Source organism: Olea europaea, chromosome 3 (assembly GCF_002742605.1).
Source record: "Olea europaea var. sylvestris chromosome 3, O_europaea_v1, whole genome shotgun sequence".
NCBI classification, from domain to species: Eukaryota; Viridiplantae; Streptophyta; class Magnoliopsida; order Lamiales; family Oleaceae; genus Olea; species Olea europaea.
This window is the reverse complement of record NC_036239.1, coordinates 9,353,667-9,369,262: the sequence shown is the minus strand read 5'-3', so window position 1 is coordinate 9,369,262 and position 15,596 is coordinate 9,353,667. Positions and strand designations below refer to the sequence as shown.

General features: G+C 41.2%; 3 protein-coding genes across 3 annotated transcripts; 1 reads left to right on the top strand and 2 right to left on the bottom strand.

The window, feature by feature from the left end:
* Positions 1-164: 164 nt before the first annotated feature.
* Positions 165-1,329, bottom strand: LOC111385403 (short-chain dehydrogenase reductase ATA1). Its single transcript, XM_023009791.1, has 2 exons — positions 1,221-1,329; positions 165-1,120 (listed from the first exon to the last, which is right to left on the bottom strand). Exons 1-2 carry the CDS (start codon positions 1,262-1,264, stop codon positions 322-324), a joined length of 843 nt encoding a protein of 280 aa, XP_022865559.1. The 5' UTR covers positions 1,265-1,329; the 3' UTR covers positions 165-321.
* Positions 1,330-11,573: 10,244 nt separating this feature from the next.
* LOC111378148 lies at positions 11,574-12,488 on the bottom strand. The gene is made up of 2 exons (XM_023001318.1): positions 12,268-12,488; positions 11,574-12,120 (listed from the first exon to the last, which is right to left on the bottom strand). The coding sequence occupies exons 1-2, from the start codon at positions 12,486-12,488 to the stop codon at positions 11,574-11,576; spliced, it is 768 nt and encodes a 255-aa protein (XP_022857086.1).
* A 1,284-nt stretch (positions 12,489-13,772) lies between these two features.
* LOC111385395 (glutathione transferase GST 23-like) lies at positions 13,773-15,019 on the top strand. The gene is made up of 2 exons (XM_023009781.1): positions 13,773-14,176; positions 14,481-15,019. The coding sequence occupies exons 1-2, from the start codon at positions 13,865-13,867 to the stop codon at positions 14,841-14,843; spliced, it is 675 nt and encodes a 224-aa protein (XP_022865549.1). The 5' UTR covers positions 13,773-13,864; the 3' UTR covers positions 14,844-15,019.
* Positions 15,020-15,596: the final 577 nt, after the last annotated feature.

Here is a 15,596-nt window from a genome sequence, read left to right as displayed (position 1 = left end):
CTCAACTTCGGGATGGAGCACCAAGAAAGGTTATCGCAAATAGGATCGCATGAGTCTGTACATTGAATTTAACCATGTTTTGTTGCATTCACTGTCATTGAATGCATAGAATTCTCTACACCGCAGGCACTTATTGTATGGAGTAATGCTATTTAACACCTATCTAGATGACAATACTAGTAACGTTAAATTACAGATTCAATTAAAGATATCACATAATTTCACCTCGCATAATGCTACATAAACCGATGCTCTAGTATCACTGGTGTTAGATAGCATTATTCTATTGTGCGAGATTATTCTTTTTGTTTTGTTGAACTATTAGCCTTTGTACATGAAGCTCATTTGACTACAAGCAGAAGTATAACCCCCATCTATAACTAGATTGTGCCCTGTTATAAATCCCGCTTCATCGCTCGCTAGAAAAAGGACGCCCTGTGCAACATCTTCAAAACTCCCACATCTTCCCTTAATAAGGCTCCCTCTTTCCGCCACAATCTTTCCAACATCCTCCGGCTTCAAATCTTCGTTCCCAAGGAACTTTCTGTAGCCACTCATGAGCATCTCGGACGGCACCCCGTGGGGTGAAACGCAATTCACGCGTATGCCATGTACCCCGAGCTCACATGCCGTGCTCCTGGCCAGACCAAGAATGGCCTCTTTTGACAATGTATAGGCATGGGCTGCCAGGCCTCCCATGATGGCTGCAGAACTTGATGAACATATTATGGAACCGCCTCTTTTAGCCTCAATCATCGCTCGAGCAGCGTGTTTGATTCCGTGTACTATTCCATTCAAATTTATATCGACCAATGCCCTCAGATCATCCATTTTGAGGTTCATTATGCTCCCTTCTGGTCCTGCTATGCCAGCATTGTTGAACATGATGTCTATTCGACCTTTCCATTTTAGTGCAAATTGAATTGCGTGTTCAACATCGTATTCTTTCGAGACATCACAGTGTACGTATCGGCCTCCAATGAAATCGGCTAGTTTTGCTCCTAATTCGTCGAGTATGTCAGCTATGATGACATGAGCTCCATTCTCAGCCAACAATTTCGACGTGGCAGCTCCTATTCCTCTTGCACCACCAGTTATAACAGCAACTTTGCCAATTAATCTTTACCAGAACAAAGAAAAAAAAGAATCAGACATTTGATTATATACAAAAGATTTCTCAAAAATATTTCCATTTTTATGTTGGACTATAAAGAACCAACCTTTTCGAGGACATCCTCTGAGCCGTTTCATCATTTGAAACCATTTGATTTTGCAAGAAGTTTAGCAGAAATTCATGTTCTATATATAGCACTACCAGATGAAAAATGCTAGTAAAGTGAGTTTTGGTAGCTCTATGGAGGGTGTTTCTTTAGTGCTGCACACTCTTTTCATTTACACAGCTAATTACTAACTGCAAAGATTGCTACTAGTATCTAGGCATTGATTTTGCACATGAAAAAATAAGAACAAATTGGAATTCAACCGCTTAATTTTTAGAAACTCTGAACTAAATATAATTGAGATGAAATGGTGATTTTTGGTTATGTGAATTCCATCAAGAAAGATCCTAGGGTTACAATGATACCAAAGGAGAGAAATAAGAAGAATCAATTTGAACTCGAGAGAGATATGTTGATTAATAATGAAAAATTCAATTGAATACTACAATAAGTAATGAATATTGATTTGAGAATTAGAAGTGATTACTGTGAATTGTAAGTACTAACATCCACATTCATACGTTAAATTCCTAAGTTGTATTGATTGTGTGCATACATACTGTTATTTGTTTTTCGTTAATTAGGAGTTAGAATAGTAAATTAGATTTTAAATAATACTCTCTGTGAGAACTACAATTCGGGCTCATAGGTCCATTATATTACTCAAGGACAGATTCAAGATTAGATTCAAGATCGGGTTACAAAATTTCAAGTTGGGCTAATGCGTGAAAAAAAAAATCACAAAAAAAAAAAATAAAATAAAATCTTGGGCCTTGGGGGGGGACTACAGCCCAACTCAGTCCCCCCATGTCCGTGTCTCTGATATTACTTGTTACGACATCATACGCTTGCTACAGAAAACACGAAACAAGAGCTGAATGATTAAAAAAATCTTAGGAAATGTCAAAAACTGGTTGTTAAAAAGAATTTTGGGAAACAAGATAAGTTCAAGTTGAGTTAAAAGAACCTTGCAAGAAAAATTAGGTATGTGTATATGTCACATTCTGTTTTATACTGTTTTTCGCATCAACTTATCATGATTCAGTGTAAAAAATTGTGTTGCAAATTTGCTGACAAGGCTACCAATTAAACTCGTCTCTGTTACCTTCATCTAGAGACATTATTAATTAAAATCTTATAATCCTAGCTATAAGAAAATAAATCTCCCTTGGTTCTCTACATTTCCACAACTTTTTAATCCCACATTTTATCAACTTTTATCAAAATCTGTTTAATTGTATGCAATATCAATATCTCCTACCTATGCGTTTCCACGAGGTACACTCCTGGTGTAAAGAAATGAGATAGCAACCGCAGTTGGTCGACCCCTAATATTTTTAACTATCGTTGACTGGTCTTGATCGTGTTAGGATTTTTGACTTTTTATTGTGCTAATTGAAATAAAAATAGATTTTTATTGTTTGATTCTTAGTAAAATAGGATTTGAATTGTTCTGTGTGTTATAGGGGGTTTATCGTTTTCTATTTGAAATATCGTGTTCTATTAACAAGAGCCTCCATGTCTAAGATAGTCATAGACTCTCTCAGATTGAGAATTTGGGATACTTTATAGTCTCATCCGGTAGGTGTGCTTCGGGTTTGGAGTGCTTGAGGGATTTTATATGATCGTACAAATTTTTAGTTTATGCGAAATATCTCTATCTATCACAGCTAAGGATATTTCTTCGATTTGAAAGTTCTCCTTATAAATCTTGGTATTGCTATTTTTCTTCTTTACATTTTGCTGGCTTCTAAATAATTCTTTGAACAGTGATCCTATGGGCAAATAGAGGAATTGATCTCAATTTCCAATGAGATCTCATTGAAAGTTCATTGACGGTGGACACAATTTACTGGGAATAAATTGCTTCAAATAATAATAATAATGAAAGTTCATTGACTGTGGACACAATTTACTGGGAATAAGTAATAATAATAATAATAATAATAATAATAATACAGAACTTTCTTAGAAAGTTGGTCCCAATAATAATAGCCACTATCGCTTGATAATACCCCACCAATAATGACTCCACGCACTGCCCTATTGTTTATACCCACTAACAATAGTGCTGAGGGGCCTTTTTTTTTTTTTTTTTTCCAAACAACGTACGATAATATGAAAGGGGGTTTTGCTAGGCGTATGCCGAGTTTGACAATCCCGATGTATAGTTCCTTCATAATAGGGAACTCGTAATTTTTCTATTAGGCACGGATCCTATCATGAGGGAATTGTACACCGGACTGTCAAACACTGGCATATAAATAGCAAAACCCATATAAAAGAATTTTGCTACACAAGTATCATTGAACAGTTAGAAAAAAATAGTAAAAAAATTATGCATACGGATACTTCCAACACAACACTTGTCAAAATCCTTGTTTGAGTAGTGATGCTACCAAAAATCCTTGTTTGAGTAGTGATGCTACCAAAAATCGTACCTGTAGATTTCCTGAACTTGATGATTTGGATTGAGCACGATAGTAGTCTTTCGGTACCTAAAATAAAGGCAACGAGGTATGTTCTCATCGCCCCTCCGACGCTTAAGTCAGAAAGGAAATTATATGCGTGAGGCTATAAACTAGAGAATAATGAAAAACGCACCTGAATAATGGCTCAAGGTTCTGTATTTATAGTAGTAAGCGACATTCTCCTAGTGGGACTCAATTAGTTAGATGTGCTTATATGTTGGAGTCCTATACAATTAAGGAGTTGGTCAAATACCATAATTGTATGTGCGATAGAGTCCTTGCAGGAGTCAAGTATATGGTTGAGTTAGAATCCTAATTGCATAGGAATTCTAAAATGTCAACAATCAAAGGTTGTGAGGGGAGCATATGCTCGAGGACTGCTTATGCTCGAGGACAAGTATCGCAATATGTAAAGCAGCCAGGCAGGACGTGATCGGGCATGGTATCCTGGGGTGCCATATGCTCGAGCACTCCATATGTGAAATTGCAAGTTCATCTAAAATTAGTCGTCAGGATAATATAGTGATCGGGTTACAGGGAATGTCAGTATCATTGGCCCCCGTGCACATATGCTTGAAGCTTTCGCTCGAGGATACGATGCAAAGAGGCTCGAAGGCGACTGATGTGTAAATGCTTGGGATTTTGAAGACGAGTGAGCAAAGCTGACATGGTGATGACATCAGCCCTAAACAAGTGAGGCGGTGGAAGGGTTGAGCCCCTGAATGTAGACACGTGGCGTGATCGGACGGTTGTGCCAGCGACTTTTGGGCTCCTACCCAGGTCTCCTATAAATACTCCTTTTGCTATTCATTTTTTACTTTTTCACTCTCAGTAAATTTTTCTCGCAATCGTCAGTATCAGGTAAGAGCTTGAGAACTTAAGTTGTTTATTTAGAAAGGTCCTAGCTTGGAATAGGATGTCGAGTAGTGAAGGAGACACATCGTCTTCAGGGTCTAGGTCTACACTCGAGGATTTAGGACAGTCCATAGTGCCAATGGCAGTACCTATTAGTGCTCAGCCTCGAGCTCAGGATAATCCGACGTCACTTAGGTTCCCAGATCAACCGTGTAGGTTAAGGAACACTTAGCGATATCGACGGCTAGGGAATATGGCCTTATGCCGGGTTGTGATATAAGGCATCCCGAGGATGGGGATAGGATGGCTCTAGCTTGGGAAAAAGAGTTTGTGATTTTCAGAGATTCTTTAAAGGGGGCTTAGGTGGCCCGTGCACCCATTCTTTGTTACCCTGTTGACCGAGCACAATATGAGTCCCCGGGCAGTTAGTGCCAAATGGGTGGAGGATGTTGACTTATTTTTTTTGTAGCTTGTAGGTACCTAGGAATTACCCCATACCTAGACTTATGCAGGATGGTGTTCGACCTGAAACAACTTCCCCAATTCTCGTGTTTTGCCTACCTTTCATCCCAAGGATGCCTAATTCGTTAAAAGGGTGGAAGGAAAAATGGTTTTACGTCGTGACTCAAGATCTCGACCTACCTTTTAGTCCTCAGTGGGTCTTACCAGATACTACGAGGTTTTATGAGGGTTAAGCCTATTTTGAGTCCTTAGAGATGGATAGGCTATGTTAGAAAATCTGGAGCCTTTGGTGTATGATATAGAACATCCTCGAGGATGTCTTACCAGATACTGCGAAGTTTTGTGAGGGTTAAGCCTATTTTGAGTCCTTAGAGAGGGATAGGCTTATGTTAGAAAATCTCGAGCCTTTGGTGTATGATATAGATGACATCCTCGATCTCGCAAATGTGAAAGGCGTCGAGGGTAGGATATGCACTTTCAATGTTTTCGTTATTCTGCCTACGTTTGTAATGCTCGTGCTCGTGCTCGTGCTAATGTTGGGTGATTTTGCAGAAATGACGTTTGATCCTGCTGCCCTATGTCTTGCAGTTAACAAGAAGTCCAAGGTCCCCCAGGCTCGGGCTCCCGACCAGAAGAGGGGACAAAAGAGAGCTCGAGATTCCAAGCTCGAGAAACAGAGGAGTGGCCCCGACAAAACTTCACAGCCAAGGGGGAAATCCTCGACCAAAGAGCGGGAAAGGGTTGAGCGCCCAACCCCTCAGGGTACACCTCGGAGTGTCCCTCAATCTCGAGGTCCTATCGAAGTGGTTGATCTCGAGGATGGGGCTCTGCCAACATGGTTTGTCCCATTAGAGGACCAAACCCGAGGTCAATTTTTGCCGAGCATTGTTGACCAGTACCGAGGAAGTATTGGCTTTGATGATGGCATGAGGGCCCTCGAGGCCATGACGCTAAAGGTACGTCGATCATGTAATCTGAACTTTATTTGTTCAGGTATTTTTACATCTTTTTTAATCAAAGCTTTATTAAACTTTCGTTCGTCCATTTTTTTCCAGACGTTAAGCATTGCTCGAGGTCTATCTTTGAAAGGAAAAGATGAGTCCTCCAAATTGACTGACCTCAAGGACTCCTTTACGACTCGTAATAAAAGAATTGCCGACCTTGAGGCCGACCGTGCTCAGCTGCTGAGGGAGCATGAGCAGATGAATAGCGAGCTCATGAAAGCTCGAGAAGAAGTTGGTGCCATGAAGGATGAGGCTGAAGAGGTGAAGCTGGAGCTTGAAAATATTCATAGGGATTATGAAGGGAGGTTGGTCCAAGCTCGAGCTGACTCAGTCGAGGAGTTCAAGAAGTCTGATGTCTTTAATGAGCTCAAGGGCGAATACGCAATGGGCTCGTACTTTCATGCCCTAAAAGAGGTTTGAGCATTCATTCGCTCGAAGCCAGACGCAACGCCCGAGGACTTGAAGACTATCCCACAGGTGGCTGAGGACCTTACCCTCTCGGAGTCCGAGGAGAACATTGATGATGAAGAGGTCGACATCGAGGGTGACGACGTCGAGGAAGATCAGCCCAACCAGAATATTGAGGACTAGACTTCTTGATTATTCTTTTTGATCATGACGACACCTGTTTTTGTATTTTGAACAAGTATTTTGCTCGATCTTAGTTAATGTTCTTTTTATCGATGTTTATCAACGTATGGGGTGTATGGCTGACGACTTGGGCATCTTGACAATCAGGACAAATTTAAATAGCTCACTTTTAAGACGAATAATGGATGACTCGACGCTTAAGATGAAATAATAACTCGACGCCCAAAATATTTTAAACAGCTCGACGCCTAAAATGTATTAATATCTCGACTCCTAAGATGAATTAACAACTCGACGCCTAGATTAATTAAATATCTCGACGCCTAAGATGAGTTAACAACTCGACGCCTAAGATGAATTAATAACTCGACGCCTAGATTAATTAAATATCTGGACACCTAAGATGAGTTAACAACTCGACGCCTAGATTAATTAAATATCTCGACGCCTAAATGAAGTTTTAGCCTTGACGTACTTATTCATCGACGACGAAGATTTATTGTTGTCATGCTCGGCCAATATGACTCTCTTGAGAACTAAATTTCACAATCATTTTCAAAATTGTGTTTAGCTCGAGCATGTATACAAGTTATCTCGAGGACTTAATTTTGTAAAATCAATTTTTGACATTATGTATTGGGCTCGAGCATATTATACCTGTTTATCCCGGGGACTGAATGACAATGTAATTGTATTGACCTATACTGTGATTCCCGAGAACAATAATGGCCTTTTTATAAGATCTATCACGTCGTTGATTGGGCACTGTGTGCTCGGGAATGTTACTTGTAAGTGTGTTCGTGGTTTAGCTTTTTTGATTGCTTGCTTGGGGCAAGGCTCGACTTGGTTGCGCAGGGCAATGTTTTTTTTTTTTTTTTTGCTTGCGCAGAGCAAGGCTTTTTGATTGTTTGCGCAGGGCAAGGCTTTCTATAGCTAAATCATATTTTGACGAATAACTTAATTCTTATTATACTTTAAAAATGGACTTGGCACGCAGGCCTGACAACTAAAAACGTGAACCTTGGCACGTAGGCTTGACTACCAAAAAATAAAACTTGGCACGCAGGCCTGAGAATACAAAACGTGAACCATGACGTGCAGGCCTGACTACTGATAACTGGAAGACCAAGTTACTTGTAATATATCTTTAAATTTTCGGCGTTCCATGGTCTTGGAAGTGGTCTTCCTGATGTATCCCTTAAACTGTTTGCGCCTCCTTGGAGCTGTCGTATGACTTCAAAGGGCCCTTCCCAGACTGGTCCTAGCTTGCCCGGGGCATGACTTGCTGCTTCAGCCCTTCTTAACACAAGTTCTCCAACTCTGAATCTCCGCGTCCTCACTTTTTATTGAAGTACTTTGCTGTTTTATCTTGGTAGGAGGTCATTCTTAAAGTTACCCGATCACGAACTTCTTCCAAGAGGTCGAGGTGTTCAGTGGTGCGCCCTGCATCTTCAGGCTCAAGCCTTCTTTGGCTGGGCAACCTGACTTCAACAGGGATGGTGGCCTCAATACCAAAAGCCAACATGAAGGGGGTTTCCCCCGTAGCAGTTCTGTGGGACGTTCTATACGTCCAAAGTATGGAAGGTAACTCGTCAGACCAGAAACCTCTTGCATCCCCAATCCTTGTACGGAGGTCTTGCAATATAATCCGATTGGTCACTTCAGCGAGACCATTACTTGGATGATGGGAAATCGACGTCAAATGGTGATCAATCCCTAGGTTGGAACAGAAGTTTTTAAATTGTGCATGTCAAACTACCTGCCATTATCAGTTATGAGGACTTTCGTATCTCGAACCTGCATATGACGGATCTCCAAATGAAACTTCTTAACTTCGGCTCTGAAATTGTTGCTAAAGGCTCGGCCTCCACCCACTTAGTGAAATACTCTATAGCCACAACCACAAACTTCAATTGCCCCCTAGTTATTGGAAAGGGACCAAGGATGTCGATTCCCTACTGCTCAAATGGGGCTATGCAATTAATGCTAGTGAGTCCTCTGCTGGAGGGTGGATGACATTGCCAAATCTTTAGCACTTGTCACACTTCTTAACATATTCCTGGGCGTCTTTCTTCATGGTTGGCCAATAATATCCATACTTTATGAGCTTGAAGGCTAATGCCTGAGCTTCTTGATGGTTCCCACATACTCCTTCATGAACTTCTTCTAGGGCCTGGGATGATTCGGAAGGCCTAAGGCATCTGAGGTATGGAAGTGTGAGGCTCCTACGAAATAAAACTCCTTCAATCATGCAATACCTCGGAGCTTTAGACCGGATGCTTCTTGATGCTCGAGGATCATCTGGAAGACTGCCATATTTTATGAAGTCCACTATTGGATCCATCCACGATGGCTCATTATCAATATCCATGACGTCTATGGTTTGGTTGATGCTTGGCTCGGTTACAATTCTAATGTGGCTGTCTTGTCAAGCCCATCTATTCCCCTAAACACCAATCTTGACAAGGCATTGGCCTTACAATTCTCAACCCGAGAAATTTTCACAATTTCACAACTTTTGAACTTTCTCTGGAGATCATGCACTTTCAAGCAGTATAAGCTCATCTTCTCGTCCTTCATTTCGAACGTCCCTTCGATTTGTCCAACCACCAACTGGGAATCACTGGAAATTTTGATATTTTCAAGCTCGAGATTTATGGCGAGTTCCATGGCTATGATGACGGCCATACTCTGCCTCATTATTGGTCGCCTCAAATTCGCACTTGAGTGCGCATTGAATGTTTATGAGCATGTCCGGGCTTATGATTAGCCTGCGCCCGAGCCCGAGGAGTTTGATGCTCCATCTACGAAAATTTCCCACACACCTGTGGTCGAGCTCGAGCTACCATCTAGCCCCCGAGGCCTTGGGGTGAGTTCTGCAATGAAGGCAGCTAAGGCCTGAGCTTTGATAGATGGACGGGGCTTGAACTCTATATCAAATTCTCCGAGTTCAATTGCCCACCTCAGTAATCTTCCTAAGACGCTGGTTTCTAAAGAATGTGTTTTAGAGGCTGATTGGTGAGCACTACAATAGGATGTGACTGAAAATATTGCCGAAGTTTTCGTGCTGCCACTATCAGTGCAAAGACAAGCAGTTCTGCCAAAGTGTATCTTGTTTCTGCATCAAGTAGGACTTTACTTACGTAATAAATGGGTTGCTGGGCCCTGTTAACCTCTTTCACCAAGACAACACTCACTGCATTCTGAGATACAACTAAGTATAAATACAGAGTATCCCCGGGCTTGGGTTTGGTAAGGATAGGAGAAGATTCCAATGTCTGCTTGAGCTCCTGAAAAGCCTTCTCGCACTCATCATTCCATTCAAAGCAATGATTACCCCTGAGGGCTTTGAAGAAGGGGAAGCACCTGTCTGCTGCTCGGGACATGAACCTATTTCAGGCAGCTACCCTGTCTGTCAACTTTTGAACCTTTTTATTGGTCCTTGGTGATTCCATTGTTGTTAGAACTTAAATCTTGTCGGGTTGGTCTCAATCCCCCGATGAGTGATCATAAAACCCAGAAACTTTCCTGAAACTATGCCGAATACACACTTCTCCGGGTTGAGCTTTATCTTATATTTTCGTAGGATGACGAACACCTCCTCTAGGTCGGATATGTGTTCCTCCACCCTCTTACTCTTTACAACCATGTCGTCCACATAGGCCTCGATGTTCTTCCCTATCAAATCGACGAAGACTTTGTTGATGAGCCTCTGATATGTCGCCCCAGCATTTTTCAATCCAAATGGCATCACCCTATAACAATATATGGCTGAATTAGCCATGAATGAAGTCTTTTATTGGTCTTCTTTGGCCATGAGGATTTGATGATACCTTGAGAATGCATCTAAGAAGCTGTACAGCTTATGTCCTAATGTGTTATCCACAAAATTATCAATCCTTGGTAGCGAGTAGCTGTCCTTTGGGCACGCCTTATTAAGATCTGTGAAGTCAATGCAAACTGACTCTTCCTTTGCTTAACAGGTTTGGCCCCTGTGCTGATATTGAGTTTATGGACAGCTACTTCTGGGTCTATCCCTGGCATATCCTCCACCTTCCATGCAAAAACATCAATGTTGCGTGACAAACAATTGATGACTTCCTCCCGGAGGTTGGCCATGAGATCCCGACCAATAGTAACGGCTTTTCCATGCTTGAGCTCGACCACTTCCAATTCCTCAATGGGGGCCAATCTATCCCTTGGCTCAAGCTCGAGCTCGAGCTCTGCGAGTTGCATGATGTCAGCACTCATTCCTCGGATGCTAGTAACATTACACTGTCTAGCTGTTGTTTGGTCTCCTCGAACTACTCCGATGCCATGACCTGTGGGGAACTTCATGGCGAGGTGGAAAGTTGACACAATAGCCTGGATCTTGTTCAGTAGGGGTCTTCCCAGAATGATGTTGTAGGCCATTGGGGTATTAACCACTTGGAATGGTGTGATCTCCGTCACTTGTGTACTACCAGTTCCTAATGTAAGCGGAAGCTCGACGATGCCTTCAGAGATAATGACTCCACCACCAAATCCCTGTAGGGGAGTTTTTACTGCTTTGAGCTGTTTGGGAGAGATTCCCATTTTGGCGTAAGCCTCCTGCGAGAGTATGTTTACTGCACTCCCATTATCAACCAGAATCCTCTTTACTTCGAAGTTAGCCACAACCACAGGACGACCAAGGCATCGTCATGAGGATATGATATTCCTTCCAAATCTCTTGCACCAAAAGTGATGTCTTTGACTTCGTCACGGGATTCTCTTGGGGTATGAGCATGTTGGCGGGCATATTGCTTTCACCCATTACTTATATCTCCATCGAATGCTATGCCCCCAACGATAATATTAATGGTTCCGACGGTGGGTTGAGCATTGCTTCCGGCCCCAGGCTCTTTCCGATTGTCACGGTCATTCCTTGATCGTTTATCATGACCAATGTAATTCTTTAAAAATCCTCTTTTGATAAGGTCTTCAATTTCTCACTGTAAAGCATGACAATCCTCTGTAGTATGCCCCTGATCCCGGTGAAATTCGCAATACTTGCTCCTATCTCTTGTGTCAGGGAGCGACTTCATCCTTGAATGCCACTTTAATTCTTTCATATCCTTAACCTCCATCAAGATGTTTGTCTTAGAGGTGTTCAACCGAGTGAGAGATGCTGACGGTGCCTCATTCCTGCGCTTATCCAGGGGAAGCTCATGCCAAGGAACGAGATCATGTTGCCTCTTGTTCTCGATCTTTTCATGGTAAGGACCAGGTCTCCTTGGATTTAGTGTATCCTCCATATTAATGTCTTTTTCAGCTCGGGTGAGGAGCTCGGTCACTATCTGCGACGGGGTCTTTGATAAAGACATCTTGAAAGCTTCACATCTTATGACGTAAGTGAGGATGGAGACAGCTGCTATGATGTAAAGGTTGGGTATCTGAAACCTTTCCTTGTTGAACCTTGTCATAAATCCTCGTAGAGTTTCAGTTGGTCTCTGGCGAAGTTGCATGAGAGAGGCCGCGGTCTTTCTGATTCGTTTTCTACTTGCAAAGAAGGCTAAGAACTAAACAACCAAATCTGATAATGAAGCTATGGAGTTGGGCTCCAATGTCGAGAACCAATCTCTAGTTGCATTAGTCAGCGTTTGTGGAAAGGCTTTGCACATAACCTGATCCGGCGCAACTTACATGTTCATGACATCAGTGTATACTTTGAGATGGTTGATGGGGTCGGTCGTCCCATCATACTCTTTAATGCGAGAATATTTGAATCTATCGGGCAAGGGATATGACAATATCTCTGGCGTGAATGGAGTGTTAGGGGTGAAACTCGTTGGCCCCCGAGCATTCCGTTGCAGGCCAGCTGTAATTCCTTCTTGGATAATCCGGGCAATTTCACCGAAATCCATGACGACCGATCTCGACCCCGAGGCCATATTGTGAATACACAAGGTTCCTACTCCGCCAGTGCAGGGTTTGGTGGTCGTGCTCGAGCATCAGCCATAAAATCACCATGCTCCGCCTGCGCTCGCGACGGATGTGAATTTCTTTGACTTAAGAGTGTGACCACCTGCTGACGGAGCTCTTCAAATGCTTCGGTTGTGATGACCGCTGGCAGAGGTGCGGGCACTCCTGACAATTCTTCATATGGAGCCAGTTGATCTTCGGCAGGATAAGGGATGGAAGCGAATGAGTTTGTGGGAGGAAGACCTGATCGTGTGTTAACCATGGCTTTTGGCAGCGTTTTCCACAGACGGCGCTAATGATGCTACCAAAAATCGTATCTGTAGATTTCCCAAGCTTGATGATTTGGATTGAGCACGATCGTAGTCTTCCGGTACCTGAAACAAAGGCAACGAGGTATGTTCTCGTCGCCCCTCCGATGCTTAAGTCAGAAAGGGAATTATATGCGTGAAATTATAAAGTGGAGAATAATGAAAAATGTATCTGAATAATGGCTCAAGGTTCTGTATTTATAGTAGTAAGCAATATTCTCCTAGTGGGACTCAACTAGTTTGATGTCATTATTTGTTGGAGTCCTGTACAGTTAAGGAGTTGGTCAAATACCATAATTGTATGTGTGATAGAGTCCTTGCGGGAGTCAAATATATGGTTGAGTTAAAGTCTTAATTGCCTAGGAATTCTAAATGGTCAACGATCGTAGGTTGTGAGGGGAGCATATGCTCGAGGACTACTTATGCTTGAGGACAAGTATCGCAATATGTAAAGTAGCTAGGCAGGAAGTGATCGGGCATGGTATCCCGGGGTGCCATATGCTCGAGCACTCCATATGTGGAATTGCAAGTTCATCTAAAATTGGTCATCGAGATAATATAGTGATCGGGTTACAGGGAATGTCAATATCAAGTAGCATTATTCAATACGAAAACCAGAATTTTTGTCCATACAGATACTTTCAACGCAACACCTGTCAAAACCTCTATTTTGAAACCCCGTTTGAGTAGTATTATTCATTACGAAACCCAGATTTTTTGTCCTCAAAATGAAGTACTGCAATTGTCAAATTGATATCTCACCAGCAAAATGTAGTCCACACATACAAACATCATTAAATAATAAATACATCGACCTCGAAAAGGATGTTCGACCAGCCTGTAATGCAACCACCCCCCTAATCAAATATTCACAGCCGCCATATATGACGAAAATAGTCACAGCTGACAAATAGAAATAAATTCACATTTATAGTGTATTATACATTTAAGAAAGGAAATTTTGGTATAAGTTGACTCTTGATCTTCACAAAATTACCTGCGAGAACAAAATGGCTGAAGAATTGAAGCTTTTCAGGACATGGTCGAGTCCATTTGCTTTGAGGATCGTACATGCACTCAAGATTAAGGGCTTAGAATATGAGACCATTTTCGAAGATCTCAGCAACAAGAGTGATTCACTCCTGCAGTATAATCCCATTCACAAGAAGGTTCCTGTACTTGTGCACAACGGTAAGCCAATCTGTGAATCACTTGTAATTCTCGAGTATGTTGACGAGACATGGAAACAATGTCCTCTTTTGCCAAGAGATCCGTACGAGAAAGCCAAAGCACGATTCTGGGCAAAGTTTGGAGATGATAAGGTATAAAAATCCCTTGCCTTAAAAATGATTTCGACTTTTTCCAGAATGAATTCATTCATACATAGATGTGCTACCCCCCAATACATTTTGACACCTTGGTACATCGACTCTTCTTAGCAATGATATTTTAGCTAAAAAGAGGTGATTTTACCAACGATTCAAAAAGGAATTGTTGGTAGCCAAAGGAACTAGTAAGTTCGGACAATCGATTTGGTCTCTTTCATCCAAAACATGATAATCTACCTTCTCTTGTAGAAAGTAAATTCGAACTTCTCTCAATAACACCCATCATTGTGCAATACAGCTTTTTTCATCAATATGGAATGTTTTTACTACTCAAGGAAAAGAGCAAGAAGAGCCTATTGCTGCAGCTGTCCAGAACCTGAAACCCATTGAAGAGTTGCTGAAAGAAAAGAAATTCTTCGGGGGAGAGACAATCGGATATCTTGACATTGCCTTTGGTTGGACGGCTAATATAATCAGCATCCTGGAAGAGATAATGAATCTGAACTTGGTTGATGAAGAGAAATTTCCACTGCTATCAGCATGGATGCAGAACTTCTCCAATGATCCAGTAATCAAAGAATGCTGGCCGCCACGAGATAAGATGATTGTGAAATTTCAAGTCATGCGTGAAAAATATCTTAAAGCAGTTGTATCTCAATGAATCATGTACCTGATTAATGGAATCAGTAATAATTCCAATAAAAAAAAAAGGGTTTCTTTATAACATCCCAGTATTCTACCATAGTTTTTTTAGATAAGCAGAACCTGCATCCTGTAAAATTAAACTTTGTCCAATTACTTCGGCTGATGAAGGACTCCCGAGAAATGATTTTGGAATTGTTGGCAGAAAAACATATATATTTTATATCAGATCAAACAAAGCAAGACCAAGTGTAGATGTACCAATATGCAGCATCATGTATTTACTGAATTAATTATCATAGTTAACATTTTAATTTTCTGCTCTGTTAAATGAAAATAAAATTCCTACACGATGAACATCTAGATAACCAAATCTCTAGGGAAGGAAATTCATTACTGAAAAAGGCTTTTAGTCCAGGCAACCTTAACAACAAAGCAAACCAACATTCAAATATACGGCTACATATTTCAACCATCTAAGACTAAAAGCAAGATATGTAAATCAGACATTTTCTTTTTAATAAATGAGATTTATTTAAACATTCCACCGTGAAAATATTGTTTATTTTGGGAAATTATTCAAAGAACTCGAGGTTATACGACAATTATGAATTATGCACATAAACATGTTATAGAGAAATATATAATTCAAAGTATATATTGCTAATATGTTGTCCATAATCAATGAATATTTTTGGGCACTATTCTGGAAATCATATTGTTTTTTTTTTTTTTTTTTTTTTTTTTTTTTTTAAAGTTTTCTTTTTTTACC